Genomic DNA, 19328 nt, shown 5'->3' with positions numbered 1-19328 from the left:
TTTTAATTTCCTGCATTTTTTTTATAAACCCGTCTGTTAAAAGATTTATTTATTTATGAATAAATGACGAGGAGAGTGGTGAAGTGTACACACGATAATGCGCAGAAATCATACTTAGAATTGCTTCCACCACTGCCATTGTTTCCATCCTACGAATTTTTTTATGCAGTAGATACACAGATCCAAACAGTTCTTTGAAAATTAAAATACGTAATCGATGCTTACATAAAACTAAAACAAACAAAACTAACATGGAAAACTAATGTGAGGATGGATAAATTTTTTATTTTGGGGCGGATATCTACTTTTGGGCGTAAAAATAAATAAATAAAAAGAAGCCAATAATTTCGAATATTTTTTCATCTAAGTTGGGTGACTAGTTCACTTTCCCCGATATGAGCCACCCCGATGTTAGAACGAGAAATGTATGCCTGAACCTTTCTCACGGCTGCTGTGTTTTAAAGAAATGAAGAGTTCTTCATTCATTATACTGAGGCCCTGTAAATCAGAAGACGGATGTCGACAAATGGTGGATCTCGTTGAAAAGATGGGAAAAACTAAGAAATAACATACCAAGCGCTTCGACATCTGACAGCTTCTTGACGAATTATTCGCTTGGGATCGTCCAGTGCTTTTGATATCGATTGCAAAACCTAAACATTGATGGTTCCATCAAGAACTGTTATTATCGATATAAAATTCAGAGGCATCACGGTAAGAAACGAACTTGTGATGATAAAGTTGCTGCTGATGCTATTACCATAATAATATTTTCGATATCATTGATAGGATTAGGGTGTTTCAGACAAGAACTTGAAACTACGAAAACAAAGTCTGGGAAAGGGGGTTCCATCATTGACGATTTTGTTCAAAAGAAATCTAGAAGTACCTACCATAAAAGGAAATGCAGATGGTCTCGACGAAAGTGGGGACAATACGACTTTTTGCATGGAACTAACCAGAGACAACAATTATATGTAACGAATATTGTACCTGAGTTTTCAATGGATAAATTCTCGTGTGGGGAAGTTCAGACATAGCAACAAGGCACTGTATGGCTGTCTCTCGAATGGCCTGAAAATCTCAAGAAATGTTTACATACGGTTGATACAACAAACCTCTGGAGAGTAAACAAATACTTTTTACATTTCGCCATGTACAAAATAAACAAACCGTCGGGAAAAAAAGCCAAATAATGAGATATAATAATAACAAAAAAGTTTTCAAATTCAATGAAATTATAAGTACTTATGTCGTTATAATGATGCATAATGTCAAATGCCATATTCGTTAATAAGATTTTTTAAGAGAGATTCATCATACCATGGATTGTGAATACGCTGTAAGATCAATAAGTTGATTGATTATTCTTGGTGCATTTCCAATGACAGCTTCTTCTCCTGCAGCACAAAGTTGAGAAATTGACGAGCCACTGTGGTTAAAAATTAACTCTCATCCAGTTCAAATTAATTTGATAAACCAAATAGTCAATCAACAACCTCCACCACCTTTAAACCGTGGTCAAACCTCAGAAGAAAAACCATGTCCCGACTAGTGCGCCATTTTTTAAATGGGAACAACATTTTCTGAAGTCTATCTAGAAAGCTTTATCCATATATGCATAAAAAGATTTTTCAATATCAGTTTTTGGGATGGAACCATGCACAGATAAAATATCGGAAAAGGAACCTCACAAGTCTAACAACTCGGGTTTGCTCTTGGATTGATGAATTTGATTCAGTGAAGGATTTGAGAGATTGAATTTTAAATGACTCACATTTTGAGTGTATTTGAAATTCAACTTTATTATTATCGAAATTGCATAACTTGATACGCAGAGGGTTTGAAATTCACTTCAATTTTGTTCGCCTAGAGTTAAGGAATTTGAAATTCATCAATCCAAGCACCACCTCATATAAAATTATAAGAACAATAATATTGTTCTAGAAAAACGTGAATACCAGATCTAATAAACCTTCAATTTTATCTCACCATTTCTGTCTGTCAATAATCCAGATACAACTAGTAACACGTTGTAGATAATATCCTTATCCAGAACATCCATGCTCAAGATGGCCAAGCAATCCAATAATATAGGAATCAGCTGCATGAGAAACCGAAAAGGGTTACATAACAAAGAATAAATGTAAGTAGAATACATGAATATTTGACAAGATGCACACAGATATTGTGCTGACCTTTTTGGCTTCACTGAGAATAGCCGTCAGGGGAGCATCTGACACAACATGTGCAAAGGCTCGATATAGCATTGATCTGGAGAGGAAAAATTGATTTAGGACAAGATCAATGCAAAAATATATACAAGGAAAGCATCTATTTGACCAATATATAGGCTTTGAAGATCATATTAAGCATCTTATAAGATGCTCTAGCATAGAAAAAGTTTCGTGATGAAAGATGTGGAACAGCGGTAGTCCATAAAAGACAGCGATACACTAATATCTAATTGACCATGCAATTTTCAAAACTATGAATAACATTTAGGAACTGTGTGTACAAACCTAACAGATGATGACTCAGATTTTACAACCAAGGACGATAATATGGGTATCACGGAACTGAAAAACCGCTGCTTGTAGAGAGGTCGTATGACTGCATGATATCTTCGATTCAAACATTCTTCGGAATCACTCATGATAATATGAAATGAATCTGCTGCACACTTCATCAGCTGAGGAACATATTCCTCATCACAAACTTCAGTCCATTCCTGCAACTGGTTTGAATCCCCAATGTTGCCATCCAACATCAATAAACCTAACAAAGTCATTGTTATATCTTTTACCTTCACATGGCCCCTCATAAGTAACGCTTTACCAATCCATGCTAACCCAATCACAACATTACTTTTAGCTGACTGAATCCTTAAAGTATCTAGTTTCAAACCACTTAAATCAATTTCATGTCCATCATTTCCAGACATACTACCATTGCTGGAAGTCCTGAAGAAACTACCAAATATCATGTCCAAGACCTCTTCCAGGCTGATGCTTCTAAACGAATTTATTCCTGTAATTTTTGAAGGTAGTTTATTAACTAAAGCACTCAAAGCATGAGCTGATGAAACATGGCCATTGAGGATGGCTGAGATAAATAGCTGCACCATCATTTTTCCATTTGGTATGCATGCCTGAGGACGGAGGGCTATAACAACTGAAGCAAATAAGGAAATGAGCCATTCATATCTATAGGTGGAAGAGCCAAAATTGTGATTTTGCTGGAGTCCTTTCAATTTTGAGGAACAATTGTCAGATTGGAATCCCATTGACTCAAAACAGTTGCTTTCAAGGAGTAGTTCATAAGATTTGTTTATAATCATCTCCTGGCCTTCCACTGTACAGCTCCCAACAGCCTTCTTCATTGCAGTCATGGTTGCACCAAGAAGATTCTGATACCAGATCTCACGATTAGCAATAGTCAAAAAGAAACAAACAAGGTATGCGAAAAAGTTGGTCATTTAATTATTCAAATCAAATGTCTCACACTTGCATTGTCTGGAGGTCTGGGGTTGATACACCTACTATTTTCGATGTTGGCCCAGATACCGAGCGCAAACTTAATTGGAATTTCCTCAGAATCCCCGGTTTCAAGAAACCTGTAGTCATGTCAAGAACTAAGTTCATGAATACTGGAAAATCATAAGAATACTCTATCAATCCAAAAAAATCAGCACATCTAAGAAAATAAATCAAATGGAATCTGCGGAATAATACAAATTGCGTAGATCTAATTGCCTACCACATAGAATCGACATCATTCAAAATTCATCGGGGAATAATTTCAAGATAGCGAAGGTTGTACAGTACAGCTAAAACATTGATTTAGATTTTAGAAAAGTTTTCACTGCCATCATATGGGAATGTCTCTTCACACGGCTCAACGAATTTGACATTCTGAGAAGCATTTATTTATCTTGGTTTGCTTGTTGGTAGGCAGGACTAACATTGGCAATGAATATGCCACTTTCCGGCAACAAACTAGATTATGAAGGTTAGGAAGCTCGTTGTCTGGGCTGGGAGGAAAGGGGTAAGAGAAAAGTGTTAGGGTAAGAGAAAAGTGTTAGGACTGATAGATAGCAAACCGAGTTCCTGCCTCTAGACCACATTAAAATTGTCAAGCCTAAGGTAGTTATTATTCATCTTTCGATGTTTTATATTTTTTAAATACTCCGTAACATAACTTGAAATCGAGTATCATTTTGATTACCAAAGAAACAACAATTCTGATCTTAAACCGGGCTCCCTTTTTAAAAGTTTTTACCATGACAAACATTACTGAATTCACCACCAGTTTCCCCTACCTATTCTTACCTACATGGTGACTTCTCCTAGAAGATTCATAAGCAATAGCATACAAGTGTGAGTGTGAAGGAACATGTCCTCCATTTTCCTACCCCTCCTCACAAAAAGTCATTTCAACCATGTCCTATCACTTCAGAGACCTAGGCAGGTAAACAGATGACATGTTGCACATTTAGATAAATGGACAGGAAGTCCAAATTCAGTCCCAGGATTTCTAAACTGAAACGATACGAATCAATCAACTTTTAACATAGAGCGAAAAAACACTCATCAAAAGTAGACGAACTAATGGGTCCAACACCCATCTCTGACCGAACTCCAAAATGACTTCTATCTATTGCATAAGATTGCCAACATCAATCACGAACTCACACTGTAATTGTAATAGGTATAACTAAAGACAGTTTCGATACTTGGTAAGACTAGGATGGCATTTAGCCAGTTGAAAGATAATTGCTTGATCTAGAAAAGATTGTAAAATAAAGGACCGAAAATATTTACAGAACCATGACCGAATAAATGATTGTAGATATTGCAATAAACTCTGCATACCATGGAAGCACCTTATTAGAATAAGTATCAAGAAGCTCGGTCGCCAACTTATCGGACTCAAGATTTCCAAGTTCCTGTACAGTTACATGTACTAACTTGAATCAGTAGATACCAAGCTAGAAAAAATAAAATGGAGACAAAAAAATTATAAAACAGTATAAGGGGAAAAAAAAAAGCAGAAAATAGAAAGAAAGAACAATTACAAAATTGACTACAATAATACAAGGATCTATGTGATCTCTAAAAAAGTGAGTGGCAAAACACAATGCATTGCGACTAGTAAGATGAAGTTACATCATATAAAAACTTCTGTTTTGTGTTGAATAGGATATACAAATAGCATACATACATAAGCTGCAGAAAAATGGACAGCTATGGCCTCATCCAACCCTTGAACAATTCTGACCATAAATTCTTTCCTTGTTGCTCCTATGTCATAGGCTGCTTGCAATTTAAGTGATGAAGAAGAAGTTATATCACCAGAAGATATCAGGAAAACAATCTTCTCGACAACAGTACTCTTATAGGATGAAGCTCTCCCAGAGTCTGGACAATTATCAATAAACAAGCCAATCTCCACCAGTGCCTTCAAAGCTGAAGTCCACGAGAATGTCTTATTGATCTCAGAAGTGACAATTGATACCAACATCAACAAACTACAGTCATACAAGTGCTTGGATACTGGAACAAAGCTTTCCGGAAAAGTGGACAGAGTTTGCAAACCCTTCACTGCAGTCATGGGAGTTAAACATGCAATGAAAAACTAGTTTAGCATAAATAATATTTACTTTTTAACCCAACGACACACTTTAAGCACTTCTAGACTAAAATGATCAGCTAATGGATAGTAACATAATTATCCACCATTATAATTCATAAGGCAGTTCGGAACAAGGATTTTCCTTCAAGATAAGTGCACCAAAGAAAATAAAGTAATGGAGGAATTTACTGGAGGAATTCCACAGATAGTTAAAATGCTCAATCAATATATATTTTATGTTATTTGTTTATTGAGATGCTCTTTTTAACAATTTAATGCTTCTTTTCATCATACACATCTATGCATACATATGTCTTAGCGAACCTTACATACAAAATCAAAGTATGCTTACACTTCAACAAACTTCATGCAAGAAGATACATATTTAACAACATTCTCCAAATTTGACATGCCAAGTAAAAGGGCAAACAAATCCAGTAAATATGACACAGTTAGCTTCAGCATCACCACTCGTGTTTGTCATTTGGAAAAATAGATGACAGAACTCACAGAACAGGACTAACCGCAAAGATATACAAAGGCATTATGTCCACTGTCAACAATATTTGATCCTAAGAAAGAAATGAATCCCTTCATTAGTGGCCCAGAGAATCTGTGAAGCATTGCACACCATGTCTGATTGGCAAAATCAGAAACCAAGGTGAAATTATCGAAGAATGCTGTCAGACATCTGCATGCACCTAGAAAATCAATACAGAGATAGAGAGCTCCAAAATTAAGTTTGAAAACAGAACAATCATCGTCTAAGTAGCTCTTTTGAGATGGTTTAGCCGGGGAAATCCCTAAAGCATTCATGAGGAGAGGAAAATAACTCTCGAAGACCTTATTGCACGATGCAGCCGAGGATTTAGCACAAACTGACAGAATATGACCAGCTGCATGTAATTTCTGCCTGAGAAGTAAAGAAATGTCACCGAAATCCGTAGACTCAATCAGGGAATTCACAAATATGTTGATGTCTTTATCACTCAGAACCAAGTTAGTAAATATAATGTCTTGCTGCATAACCTCTTGCAGTAGTACAAAAGCCTGCGTCATCATATCATTGTCCAGAAATCCCATTCCACCCGTCAATTCAGACTCCGCGGAAACAGTAGATTGAGGTGAAATAAATGTAGCTTCTTTTACAGAAGACCAAAGAGCTTGAGCATATTTGACCATTCTGTCTGATCCATATTGTGTTGTGCAATAGCTTATATACCTAAATGACTCCACCTGCAGGTGAAGATATAATTCTTCCAATGTCCGGAATAAAGTGAATCCCTTCATTGTTGGACAGATGAGAAAAAGGACTTGGGTTAAAAAAACACCAACCTTAGCTGATGGCAGAGATGAAGACAATTTCTCTAACAGCAAGGGCATAGAGAATGGTTCAAAAAGGGGTGTAGAAGCAAATGCCAGCTGAAAGACATTATAAAGATATCAACTCTTAAGTTGACAAAAAGGTTCAAGCTTTATGACTGTCCGAGGACAGAGAAAAAAGCACACACGTAATTTCTTTATTTTTCTGCGGATGTCTATATGATATTTGACAAAGCATCAGTTTCAAAATACTCTGATCAAATAAGAGAGATAAAAACACTGCTCAGGTTGATTAGGTTGAGATGATTCATCAATATACACAAAGATATGAAAATGCTTGCCTTTTTCATGCAAGCTGAAAGGATGAGCACAAGTATTCCGCAAGAGCTTTCCTCCCTCTCATACTCCAAAGAAAGGAGGGAGAGCCATAAAATTAATTAGTATTTATCTACACAAAATCTCTTCCCAAATTTCTCCTAGAGAAATAAAGTCAGGCTTAATTTCTAATATGTGGCCTATAAAAAACAATTGAGATTCAATTATTCAGCGGAATCTGAGCACCGGTATAGTGCTAATATCCATTCTTATCTTAAATTAGATAAAGGAAAATGAAAATATAATTGGCTGGGTTGTTCAAACATATTCCTCGGAAAATGGAATTGTCATCGACTATAACATTTCCTATTTATCAGCAAATGCATAAAAGTAAGTCTATTCTGATATCAAAATGTCAGAGAGTCGTCGTCATTCATCAACACATCAGAAGCTACTAGAAAGAGTTCCTTAAAAAGTTTTCTGATGTAATATTACAGAATCAAGCCCAAAGACAACTTTTTTCGGATATCAGCTCATATGTTTTTTGCACTGGTAACATGATGCAAGATGCAAATTACATACCAATAATGCCCTTGAAAGCTCCTCTCTCTTATTATCATCATCCTCACCTTTCCGCTGCAGTATAAAATTGTGGACCAAATTAGTGGAATTCAGAAATAGTAAGTATTTAAAGGAAAAACACATGTTTCCTAGTTGTGCAAATACCAACCCAGAGTGGTGCATAATGAAAACAGGTTGAATCAACCAAGATTGAACAGTCCTAGACCAGTCATAAACAATTTCACACACATATTATGGTACTTGTCTTCTAAGTTCAAGAAAGTATCTTGACTATACCTGTCTCAAATCACCTAATACCCTGAACTACTGAAATTAATGTCACTCACACATTCCTTAGGTTGCCACTCACTCATCTCAGAAGTTATCTTAACTGGAGCATCCGGCTACCAGCGCTCATTTATTGAACCAAAGCAATCTTTTCAATTAGAAATATGGATAGTCCTCCACAGTTTAACTTTCATTTAGGTAGTGAAGTGAGTAGAGTTGCTTATTATGATTTAACATCGGACACACTTTCATCAGAAAAGAAAGGTAAGAAAGAACTAAAGTGGAGTAAAGAAATCTCACATGTGTAAAATGGATGGGAAAGTAACTTCCCAAAATTTCGAACAAATCCTGTGCAAATTTTGATAGAGGGCCAGATGGATCGGGATATAGTTTGGCGAGACTTTCAATTATATGAAACACGAGCACTAAGCAATCAGGATCTTTTTCCTCATCAATAGCTTCACAGATTCCGTAAAGAAGCACATCTCCCTAAAATACATAGGGGATTAATGCAGACATTAAAAGCTTTTTCAATATCACTTCAAATTTCAGACAACACATTTTGATAATATCTTTTGTTGAATTTTTCTAAAGCTTTTTCAATATCAGGAAAAAAATAACCAGGGATGTTTTTAAAAAAATTCAACAAAAGATATTATCAACATGTGTTGTCTGAAATTTGAAGTTTAGCAGAAGCAGATACCACAAATATGATGGAAAAATTAATCATAAAAATAATACATTACAAGGAACGTAACAAACACGTCCAAGCATGTCAATCAGGGCTTGCAGGTTGAAAACATCGTACTGACGTCTGATTGCACATGAATACATAATTGTCACATCCTCCAACATAGCAGGTCAGTTATGGAGATGAGTCCAAGAATAGTGCAATGAAAGTCAATTGGAAGCTATTAACAATCTTGCAAGTTTTTAGGAGCATGTACGTAGGTTTTTAAATTAATGAAAACAGAAAACCATGAAGGGGGCAATTCCAAGTTACCAAAAACTTTAACACTACTTTTGTCCCATCTTTGAATCCTCATAAAAACTCTCGTTAACGCACTGAAAACATTGTGAGGTCAATCAATTGCAATTTTGCAAAAAAAAAAAAAAGCAATGTCCAATTATTTCACTTTTTTATTACGGTCATTCAGACAAAAGGCCACAAATATATATCTCGGTTAGTCTGCCATGTTTCTTGAGTAAATACTATTATCGATTATAAACACTAAATGATTCCAAATTGGAAAACTATGTGAACGAAAGACAACCTTCATATGAGATGGAGAAAAGTAAGATCGGTCCTTACCAAATCCCTAATTGCACAAGCATAATGATCTAATATACATTCCATAAGTCGGAAGCTTAGCTGCAAAATTTTCATACATTAGAGAATAATTATCACCATATGATTAACACTAGATACAAAGTTTGTCAATCGATCAATCCATGATTTACCTTCCTGTCATGCTGTCCCAATGCCTGCACCTGCAGATTCTGGAGATAAGAGAGAGCCACAGCCTTTGCTTCACTATCAGTTACCATACCAACTTCCTTTTTTCTCCCCAACAATGCCAAGCAACCAACAATTGCTCCACGCGATGCTTTCCAATCTGCCTGATATGAATGAAATATCATCTGTCTTTAAATTGACACAATTGAAGCTCCAGTGCTCCAATTATAAACACATAACAAGTCAACCAAAAAATATATATAATCCATTTCTGTAACGTGAGAAGACAAATATATTGCCTGCAATGGTCTCACTTAAAGCACTTTCACAAAGCCTAACATTAAAGGATGAATGCATTTCGTTAGAAAATTTGGAACTTACGATAATGCTGTTTTATTGCTTAAATCTTGTTTACAGATTCATCTCAAACTGAGGCCTGATTCTAGCAGCTAACATCATGTTAAGCTGGTTAAATCACCATCATGACGCACAAGTCCTTAAATTAACTAAAGTAAAGGATACTCTATACATATATGCACAACTTCAAGAATTTAACATAAGCCAGTCAAGAAGAGCATTGATCATGAAAAAAAAGTACTAATTTTATAATGACTGTGATTCAAGTTATCCAAATTGCTTTCAGCTCGTGTAACATTCAGCTAAATCAGAAATCCTTCCAGCAGTAATGCATATATCATGCCCCTCACATGCCTCATTCTTACACTGTACCTAGTTTTCACTCTGGAAGACACATAATCCACATGTTGCAGTGCCGTAGTTTGCCTAATAGCTTAACATTCACACAAAACACTTTCACGAGCAACAGATCATCACCCAACATCTATTGCGAGATTGATGAATGACTAACACCCCCAAGCACACACAGTTTCTGAGGTAGACGATTGAGGTGATTAAAAAATTGATGCCAGTATGAAATGAAACAACGGATCAACTAGATGATGAAATTAGAGCAAACTATCCAGAAAAGTTAAACAATATGGAACACAAATTAAACACGTTCAAACTGTAAAATAGAGCAGAAAGACCAGTTTCTTCTATACCATTGTGTACTCACCAATCTTTCAGAGAAGAATCCTATTAGACTATGTATTGAAGTATCAGTCAGGGGCTTCGATGTTAGTTTTGCCAAAACTTCAGCCAGGAGGAGAATTCCTGAATCATAGCATGATAAGCATCAGTCTTCAGATACAATATAATCCGAGGGAACCACGCAATGACATTTACAAAATATTGTGTGCCACATGCAAAGTAAAGGATGAAGGCAGCTGTAGTCCAGGCCTTGAATGTTTTACATCATTTCACCGCACCTAGAATGCTGGCAACTTTATTTTTCTTAATCGGAAGATTATCACTCAGACTCTTCTCTACTGTAAGCATAAAAGACATATTTTCATAGGCCAGGTAAAACTACTTGGATACCTTCGCAGCACTAAAAAATTACTGAAATGTACAAGCAGTAGAAATTTATGAAGCAAACGATGTAGGGTACAAAGCCAGAAAATTATCGCAAACATAAACCCTCATCATGATGAATTAACATTGACTTTATCGAAAATAAAATCTTGATTTTACCATAAACACGTCACATTGATGATAGTATGAAAATATAATTACCACGAGAACGGATAATATGGTCTGTAGTAGTCAAATACATCTCCATCTCCCTGACCTGAACATGTGTAACGACAATGTATACTCACCAAAAATTTTAAACAAAATCTATTACAAAAGGAAAAAAAATTATACTTCAAAATTAACTATATTAAAAAAATCAAGGAAAGTCTTACAAGTGTTTCTATGTTCAACGTATCATTTTTCAGCAGCGTAGCAATTGCATTGACACTTGCTTCCTGTAATTCAAATTAGCATCGTAAACACACAAATTCTCAGCTTACGATTTGAATATAGAAGCAATCTAAAAATATTAGCATAAACTAAACATTTGAATGATATACAAAAAATTCCTCTTTAATTGTAATTAATTCTAAATCGCTAAACCCCGATGGATTACTGTGTCTACTAAACACTGGTGATATTGAGCAAAAATAACAGAATAAGGGCATTCAATATGGTATAGAAATAAACGAGAAGTCAAATGCTTGCAATGGATTTAGAAAGAATGGTTCTTTCTAAGAACTACTGTTAGTAGAGTGCTGAGTTCACTAGAAATTGGAAAAATATGTAAACATTTAACTAAGAAAACAGAGTTCGGGCATTCCTTTATTCAGACTAATTGTATCAGATTACCGAGTTTGCTAAAAATTGGAAAATTCACAGACATTGAACAAAATAACACCATGGTAAGGACCTTTGATATTTTATTTTCATAAACCAAAGATTAAATGTTTACAGTGACATGAGGGGAAAAATTAATCTTTTTTAGAATTATTGAAACTGGTAAACTTCATAAATACTGAGAAAAAGCAACAACGTAATAGCTTTCAAGTTAGTGCAAACAGACATACAAAAAGGTGATTGCTTTACAACATATTCAGCAAAAGAAATTCTTTATGACGATCCCTGTAATTAGATTACTGTGTTCACCAAAAATTGGTAGAATTTTCTAAACACTGCGCAAAGAACAGAGTAGTTGCTCAAACAACAGAACATAGATACAAAAAAACACACACATACACACAAAAACTTGTCCCATACATTCAGGAAAAAAAGAGAGGAACAGATTCTTTTTTATGATTACTGGCGATACTCAAATAATTGAAGGAGAAGCAGTGTACCTGTTGAAGCGAAGTCGCGGAGGAGTTGACGTACAACTCGATATGCTTAACACACTCGGTTGAACCACCCATTGCGCGCGACTGTGCTGTGGCACGAAAGCAAACCTCGGCGTTTTAAGGGGTTTAGGAGTTTGCAGCGAATTTCATGGATTAACTAATAACAATGTTACTTGCCGGATTTTTTTATTATTATTTCTTAACAAAAATTCCGGTTTATTTATCCTAAAATATCGTCTTCCAATCTTAATATTTAATTAAAATTGAGGCTTTTGTGATAATTAGTTTTTAAATGATTTGATGAAGTTTAATTAAAATTAATAAAAGATGCACATGTAATAATACTAAACAATTAACACGAAATTATTTTCAATTTAGATGAGTTGTTCGATTTAAAAGTGAAGTTTTGTTTAGATTTTTTTACTACGTAAAATGTGAAGTAACTTGAGGAAATTTTTAGTATGATAAAAAGAATAATTATAGAATTAAATATTTTGGTGTAGGTAGTTAGTCTAAGGATCTCACATTTAATAATATAGTACAGATAGAATAGATTATAATTATATCATCATTATATAATTTTATTGTATATTTTTTTCCCTAAAATAGTCGTTTTAAAAGTATTGAACTCTATCTTTATTTAATTGATTCAATCATCTTTTATCAAATATTTTTAAATATTCTATTATTTTTAATAAAAAATTTAAAAATCATTAATTTAAAAATAACAAAAATTATCATATATACCGGTGCGTGCTAGTGTATTTTTATTTTTAAAAAAAATTTGAAGGCTTTATAAATATTTTTTTTATTACATAAGATTAGTTTTTTTGTTATCACCTAACATTAAACTCAAATCTCTCTTCCAATATGTTGTTGTATCACAAATAGATGACCACTTTATTTGAAATTTTTTTAAATACATATTTCATTTGAATTTTAATAATCTTCGTAAACAAAACAATATATGTTGATTTCGAGTTTATTTTCACACACAAATAAATTATTATCTTTTTTACTTTTTTATACAAATATTAAATTTTTTTATTATTGAAAACACTTAGAAGTAAGGTCAAGTTCATTTTTATCAAATAAAAACTATTTAAATCAGGAAAAGCCTATCTTAAATTGCTGTGATCTCTTCTACCATCCAGAAAACCAACGTGATTTTATGTAGTATTTGCGAAAACTTTAAAAAAAATGATTATATACCTTTTTTTTTACAAATTTCTCCAAGAAACAGATGGATGAACGTGTACACCAGTTCCCTGCACAGACCATTATCATATTTCATTAATTTTCATTTACGTAACATTTTTTACATCCCTCGTCCGTATATAAACTTATAAATAAATGCAAAAACATTTGGAACATATAACATTTCAAACCATGTTAATCAATGAATCAACTGGAAAAAAAGAGTTTGCCGAACAATAAGCGTATTTGGTTGATCTCATATTAGCAGGCACCGTGGGGCTATAAACACAAACTATACATAACAAAAAAAAATTCAACAAAAACAAAAAGCTCGGAATCAGCCATCTTGATCGTTGGACTTGAAAACCAGCAGTAGTTTATCTTCCAAGAACGAGGCCGCTAAATATTTGGCTATTTCCTGCGAGAGTTGCTTCCCATTCGACAGAGGTCAGCAGGATCTGTGAAAGTGATATCACCAGTTGCTTCATGTCCGGTCTTAAAATGGGGTCCTCGTCCACACATTGCTTCGCTAGCATAGCCATCTGTAACGTAAATATACACAAGAACAAGAAGTGATCAGCTCGATTATGTTTCTTGGTTCGTCAGGACGGTTAGAAAACGAGCTTTGGTTTTTGTTTTTTGGTTTGTTGTATACTTTACAATGTGCGTTTGCTATATGTGGGTCGATCTTGGATTTCAATAAAGAAAATAACGCTGGGTAATAGGTTTTGCTTTGTCTTTTCACTATTCTCGACAAAATCTTCAACAAACGCTCATCTTCAAATCAGGGGGAAAAATTACTTCAACTATAGAGGGTGGGACTAACATTTATATAAGCTCTAGTTTGGCTTCTGAAATCACATTACCTTGAAAAGACAATCATGCGGATACAAATCCATCAAATGAGGATCAATGTGATCTTTGAAGCTTGACATACTCATGGAGTCAGGTGAATTCCTCAGAGCGGCCACTACCTGAAACTTCACAGCATTAGAGGGTTGTGGCAAGAATCAACCTTCCATAGAAGGCCAGTTCGTTCTAATAATTTGAAAATTGGAGAAATAGAGAAAACAATACGTTGTGATTATCCAAAGATTGCAGCAAAATATAAACTGATTCATCATAAAGAATTTCTCGTGTGTATCATCCAAGGAGGCGATGCCAGAACTTACAATCGATACCAATGACCGTCTTTCGGAACTTCTTGTCATAGCCTCCTTTCCGGATATCAATTCAAAAAGCACCACACCAAAGGCATATACGTCACTTTTGCTTGTAGCATGGCCATCCCTCAAGTATCTGAAGAATCCATAATTTTTAATCAAATAGAAAATTATTCAGGGGAAACAGAACAAGTATTTTTGGACTAAAACATATATTTTTACTAGAAAGTACAGTTAACACCTACTCTGGAGCAAGATAACCGTAAGTTCCTACAACCCTCGTAACCGACTCTTCATCGTCGTGAGTTTTCATCACAAGTTTCGCCAAACCAAAATCTGAAATCTACACAAATTTATATTGATTACATGAGATAAATCTATCACGTTAGTTGAACAAATAAATAAGTTAGATTAGCAAACCTTTGCTCTGAAGCTGCCGTCGAGTAGAATGTTGCTTGTTTTGATATCTCGATGCACATAATGTGGTTTTGTGTGCTCGTGTATGTACTCTAGGCCCCTAGCAGCATCAAGTGCTATTTGAACCCTTGTGACCCAAGATATCGATGTATGACCTATTTAGATCATGGAGACAGAATCCAATGCAAGTTATTAGAGCTAATGCTATGATGACTAAAACAAATGAATTATTTTTGAATTAATCGTGCTTAAATATTTATGGCAATTAATGCAAATTGAGATTCAGTGGCGAAGATCTCAAGGTAAATATAGGTGGGTGAAACTCAAAATGCAGATTTTCAAAATAGAACGGTTCCCTCTGATACTGAGGGCTAGAGTGAGCTAACCTTTAGTCTGAGGATCATGCAAGTGATTTCTGAGAGAACCCTTTTGAGCATACTCATATACAAGAAAGAGTTCATCAACACTAGCTGCATAACCGATCAATTCTACCTTTGAAAAAATCAAAACAAAAAATAATCAGTATTATATAATCTCACAACCAAGAGCATGAGCTACAGGACATGAAATGCAAAATAAAAACATTACCAAATTTGAATGATGGACTTTGCACAGAACTTTCATCTCTGCCACAAATTCCTTAGTTTTTGTAGCAGTCATTCTTTTGATAGCAACTTCCTAGATTTTACTCCACAAAATCACATTATTATAACTTAATTGACACATGATAGCAAGCAGCAAATTCAAAACTTTTAAACCTGGTTTCGAAGAAGGACATAATACACCGAGCCATATGTTCCATGTCCCAAAAGATTAGACTCGGAAAACCCGTCTGTCGAAGACAGAATTTCCTCATAAGTGAAAACTATAGGCTTATCAACGTCAAATACACCGGTCCCTATCACTGCAGCAAGTACAATTAAGAATATGATATTATGAATTTCCCTAAGCAATATTTTGAATGTTAAGGACCTTGTAACGAGAGGGAAAACCAGAAGCAGGTTTTAGCAAATTTTGAGAAATGTGGTCCAAACGTATTGCACTCCTTTTTCAGGAAATATTTCGAATTTATTAGAACTCGAGAGGTCACTCGAGAAAATAATATTAGCAGCAGACAGTTGAAAAAAAATTAGCAAAAAAATCATCTAAAATCCTTGGTTCATTGTAGAAAAGTGGGTAACAAAGTGTATCGCTTCGGTTTTGTAGCCAACTGTATCATTCCAACAAAAAATTCCGACAAACCATAGGAACTCAGAAATAAACAAAAATCATACTCATCACATGATACTTTAAAAGAAATTAATATCTTTCTAGATTCATAATACTAGAGAGGTCAATAACATTTGATATTTAAACCTGTAGGAATATTTATTTGTTGGTTGCTAGATTCCCCAATATGATGTTTCGAATTCCCAGAGTTGCCACAGATGGACCTGCCTGAAGCACAGCAGAAACTCGAGTTTTGGAGAACGTGAAATTTGTGAGAATTCTTCCCTTCAGAATCTTTTGGATGGCTTCCTCGGGATCCACCAGAATAGACAGATGATTTCAAGCAAACAAAAAGAAGTACCACAACAACGACCAGAACCAATCCAACAGCCAGACTTCCAATGATCCACCAATAAGGTATGTGAGACTTGTGATCCATCTGATCTCCAACTGGTAAAACATGTACACAGAGTAAAAAGTTTTCGTTATCAAATTTGGAATGAATATGATTTGTCAGGTAATAATAACATAACCAGAACATTATTTTTCAGTTAATTATAATGGGAGCGGAAGTAAAACATATACATTCAGTGCTTTTCGAAGAAAGCAACAACTGGAATTTTTTTGAGTATACGCATAAAAGAGAATGCTGAAACACATAATACCTGCAAAGTTATCAACAGATGGAGCTGGACCAGGAACTGGTACATCATCATTTACGAGATAAAGCTCTCCTGGAGCTGAAAGTCAGGGGCAAAGGGAAAAATAAAGTAAAAGGGAATGATGGAGAATATGAGACATGTAGTAAATGTTATGACCAAAAAAAATGCCTGAAACATCTATATCTGTTGGGGAACTGGATTGTAACATCACATTAAAAATCTATCAAGCAAAAACCTGCTTTAGCCACATTAATTATCACAATAATTATTGCAACAGAAGTTATTAAGTCTCATCACTCAAAAATAATGTTATTCTATTTTGAGATATCATCTGATCCACGAATGCTGACCAGAAACTCAATGCTTCATTGGTTCCCTACGTCATGTCTTGCCCCGACTTTAACATGTGCCATGAAGAACCATTAAGTAAGATAACTTTTTAGTAGGCTGAAATAGCAAGCCTGTATTACAATTCATACCTGAAATTCTATCTCAGAGACAGGACTCTGATTGCTGTATATTCCATTCAATTAGTCAAATTACTCATTTCATATAACCATTGTTCTTTGCTTCATTTTATACATTCCATTGTGTTCAGTGAGATAAGGAAACATTCCAGGTGCTTTATCTTAATTAATACATTTTGATGGCACACTACAAGCAGAACGCTCCCTAATAACAAATTTTCAACAATCCAAATGCGTTTTTCTTCCATCTGCACAGCATAATCCCGACTTTTCACTGAGTTTCTTTGACAGAATCAAATCTACTTAGTTAGCATATTAGACTATGTACGTAATGAAAATTCTATAATATTCCAAACATTTCATGTTCAATCTATCCCAAATCTTTGTACTATCCTTATACTGAAAGATCATCAATATCCTAACCAACAATAAAGCCAAAAAATTGGATCTAAAGTGACCTCAAAGGGTCAATCCTAATATTCCATTAAAAGATAAGTCAAGGAAAAAACATAACTGAACACTAATCAAGAACCCAAAGTCCAACGGAAAATCTTAACATTCCGTCACAACAAAATTTAACAAGAAAATACATCAAATTCAAATTCAAACCCCCCAAAAGGGGAAGGAAAAAAAAAACCGTACCTGAATTCAGTGGTATATAATAAAGTTCCCCAATGGTCACATTATCAGGATTAGCAATCCCATTTACAGCCTCTATACCATCCATACTAACCCCAAATCTGCTAGACAAGGACTCCACACTATCCCCATCTTCCATCACATAACTCATCAAATAATTCCACAGCCCACTGGAGCAACCACACAAGAGCTTAAGTGACACCACTGCACCTTTTCTAGCTGCTCTAGTGAAATTTGAAGGAAAATAAGCCAACCCGTTGTAAGCCTCCACAACCAATTTATAGACAGATCCATTATTCTCCCTCACGGTAAAAGTAGTATTTGTCAAGTAAGTCTTCACTCCTGAGGCGCAAGAACAGTTCTTTTTTATGAAAATGTAATTCCTGCCATTCCCTTCAAACGTAATGTCCTCTCGTAAAACATCGAACATGCTTTGAATCACAGGAAGTGTTTGCTCTGGCGTGGGCTTGAAGGCTAGAAAAGAGGTGCATAGGCGTTTAGTGTCTGTACAGTTGAGTGGAGTTGCTGCCGCTGATGTAATGAGTTTTTGAAACAAAAGTTTAAGCAGAAAAAATACCAGGATTTGAGCTCTTTCTTGAGCCATAGCTGCAATAATTCAATGTCGATAACCAACAAGCTCAGAAAAATGAATCTTTGATGGGAATTTATAACTATATACCCGAAATTCAGACTTCCGTGATTTTTCTGCCAATAATTCAAATGAAAATATGTAGCTAAAACAAAGAGATTGTGTAGAAAACTCTCAAGTGAGATTTAGCAAGAGATAGTGGGCTGCGAATCTGGAGATTCTTGATTTGGTTTTTATACTTACTTTTCCTCAGGGAAAAAAGGAGATAGAGTTACTGACTGGCAAGTGAACAGAACAGTGCAAAAGGGGAAGAAAGTCATTGCCACTTGATAGAGACCGGTACAAGTCACACAGCATCTTCTTTATCGTTAATCTTTTTTCAACATTTTGTAATCCACAAGTAACCTTGATATTGCTAATAAAGGGAGGTTGATGTAATAAATTTAGTGTTTGACTTGAGAAGTCACGATTCCACTCAACTGGAATTCTGCGGCCAATTTGATAGAATTTGACCCTGGTCGGGCTGCGTGGATAGCAGAGCCGGGCAGGTGAGAACTGAGAACTTGCATTTTCTTCCATTTACCTGAGGTAATATTTATTTGATTCTACTTTACTCTACATTTCAATTTCTAAATGAATATTCTCCAAATTATCG

At 35.0% G+C, this 19328-nt stretch overlaps 2 protein-coding genes across 10 annotated transcripts; both read right to left on the bottom strand.

Annotated features, from left to right (window-relative positions):
- Nucleotides 1-97: 97 nt before the first annotated feature.
- Nucleotides 98-12492, bottom strand: LOC142556055 (MMS19 nucleotide excision repair protein homolog). Of its 6 annotated transcripts, none has more exons than XM_075667269.1 (20): nucleotides 12334-12492; nucleotides 11386-11448; nucleotides 11213-11267; nucleotides 10653-10750; nucleotides 9583-9741; nucleotides 9434-9493; nucleotides 8422-8610; nucleotides 7855-7908; nucleotides 6970-7056; nucleotides 6159-6870; nucleotides 5224-5603; nucleotides 4875-4948; nucleotides 3505-3616; nucleotides 2523-3409; nucleotides 2199-2274; nucleotides 1993-2104; nucleotides 1324-1397; nucleotides 994-1074; nucleotides 574-653; nucleotides 98-498 (listed from the first exon to the last, which is right to left on the bottom strand). In XM_075667269.1, exons 1-20 carry the CDS (start codon nucleotides 12403-12405, stop codon nucleotides 486-488), a joined length of 3438 nt encoding a protein of 1145 aa, XP_075523384.1. In that variant the 5' UTR covers nucleotides 12406-12492; the 3' UTR covers nucleotides 98-485. The 6 variants fall into 6 exon arrangements, with proteins under 6 accessions (XP_075523384.1, XP_075523385.1, XP_075523383.1 ...); XM_075667270.1 differs by having other exon boundaries at nucleotides 1324-1400; nucleotides 3511-3616; XM_075667268.1 differs by having other exon boundaries at nucleotides 99-498; nucleotides 1324-1400.
- A 1165-nt stretch (nucleotides 12493-13657) lies between these two features.
- On the bottom strand, nucleotides 13658-19069 carry LOC142556054 (lysM domain receptor-like kinase 3). Of its 4 annotated transcripts, XM_075667266.1 has the most exons (13): nucleotides 18917-19069; nucleotides 18662-18690; nucleotides 18088-18558; nucleotides 16982-17056; nucleotides 16464-16766; nucleotides 15866-16011; nucleotides 15696-15785; nucleotides 15494-15599; nucleotides 15111-15262; nucleotides 14936-15033; nucleotides 14700-14826; nucleotides 14394-14501; nucleotides 13658-14069 (listed from the first exon to the last, which is right to left on the bottom strand). In XM_075667266.1, exons 1-13 carry the CDS (start codon nucleotides 18991-18993, stop codon nucleotides 13905-13907), a joined length of 1947 nt encoding a protein of 648 aa, XP_075523381.1. In that variant the 5' UTR covers nucleotides 18994-19069; the 3' UTR covers nucleotides 13658-13904. The 4 variants fall into 4 exon arrangements, with proteins under 4 accessions (XP_075523381.1, XP_075523379.1, XP_075523380.1 ...); XM_075667264.1 differs by having other exon boundaries at nucleotides 13659-14069; nucleotides 18088-18690; nucleotides 18764-19047; XM_075667265.1 differs by having other exon boundaries at nucleotides 13659-14069; nucleotides 18088-18690; nucleotides 18917-19039.
- Between the last annotated feature and the right edge of the window lie 259 nt (nucleotides 19070-19328).

This window comes from Primulina tabacum, chromosome 9, assembly GCF_025594145.1.
Source record: "Primulina tabacum isolate GXHZ01 chromosome 9, ASM2559414v2, whole genome shotgun sequence".
NCBI classification, from domain to species: Eukaryota; Viridiplantae; Streptophyta; class Magnoliopsida; order Lamiales; family Gesneriaceae; genus Primulina; species Primulina tabacum.
Note: the sequence above shows the minus strand (reverse complement) of the source record. Positions and strands in the feature narration are given on the sequence as shown.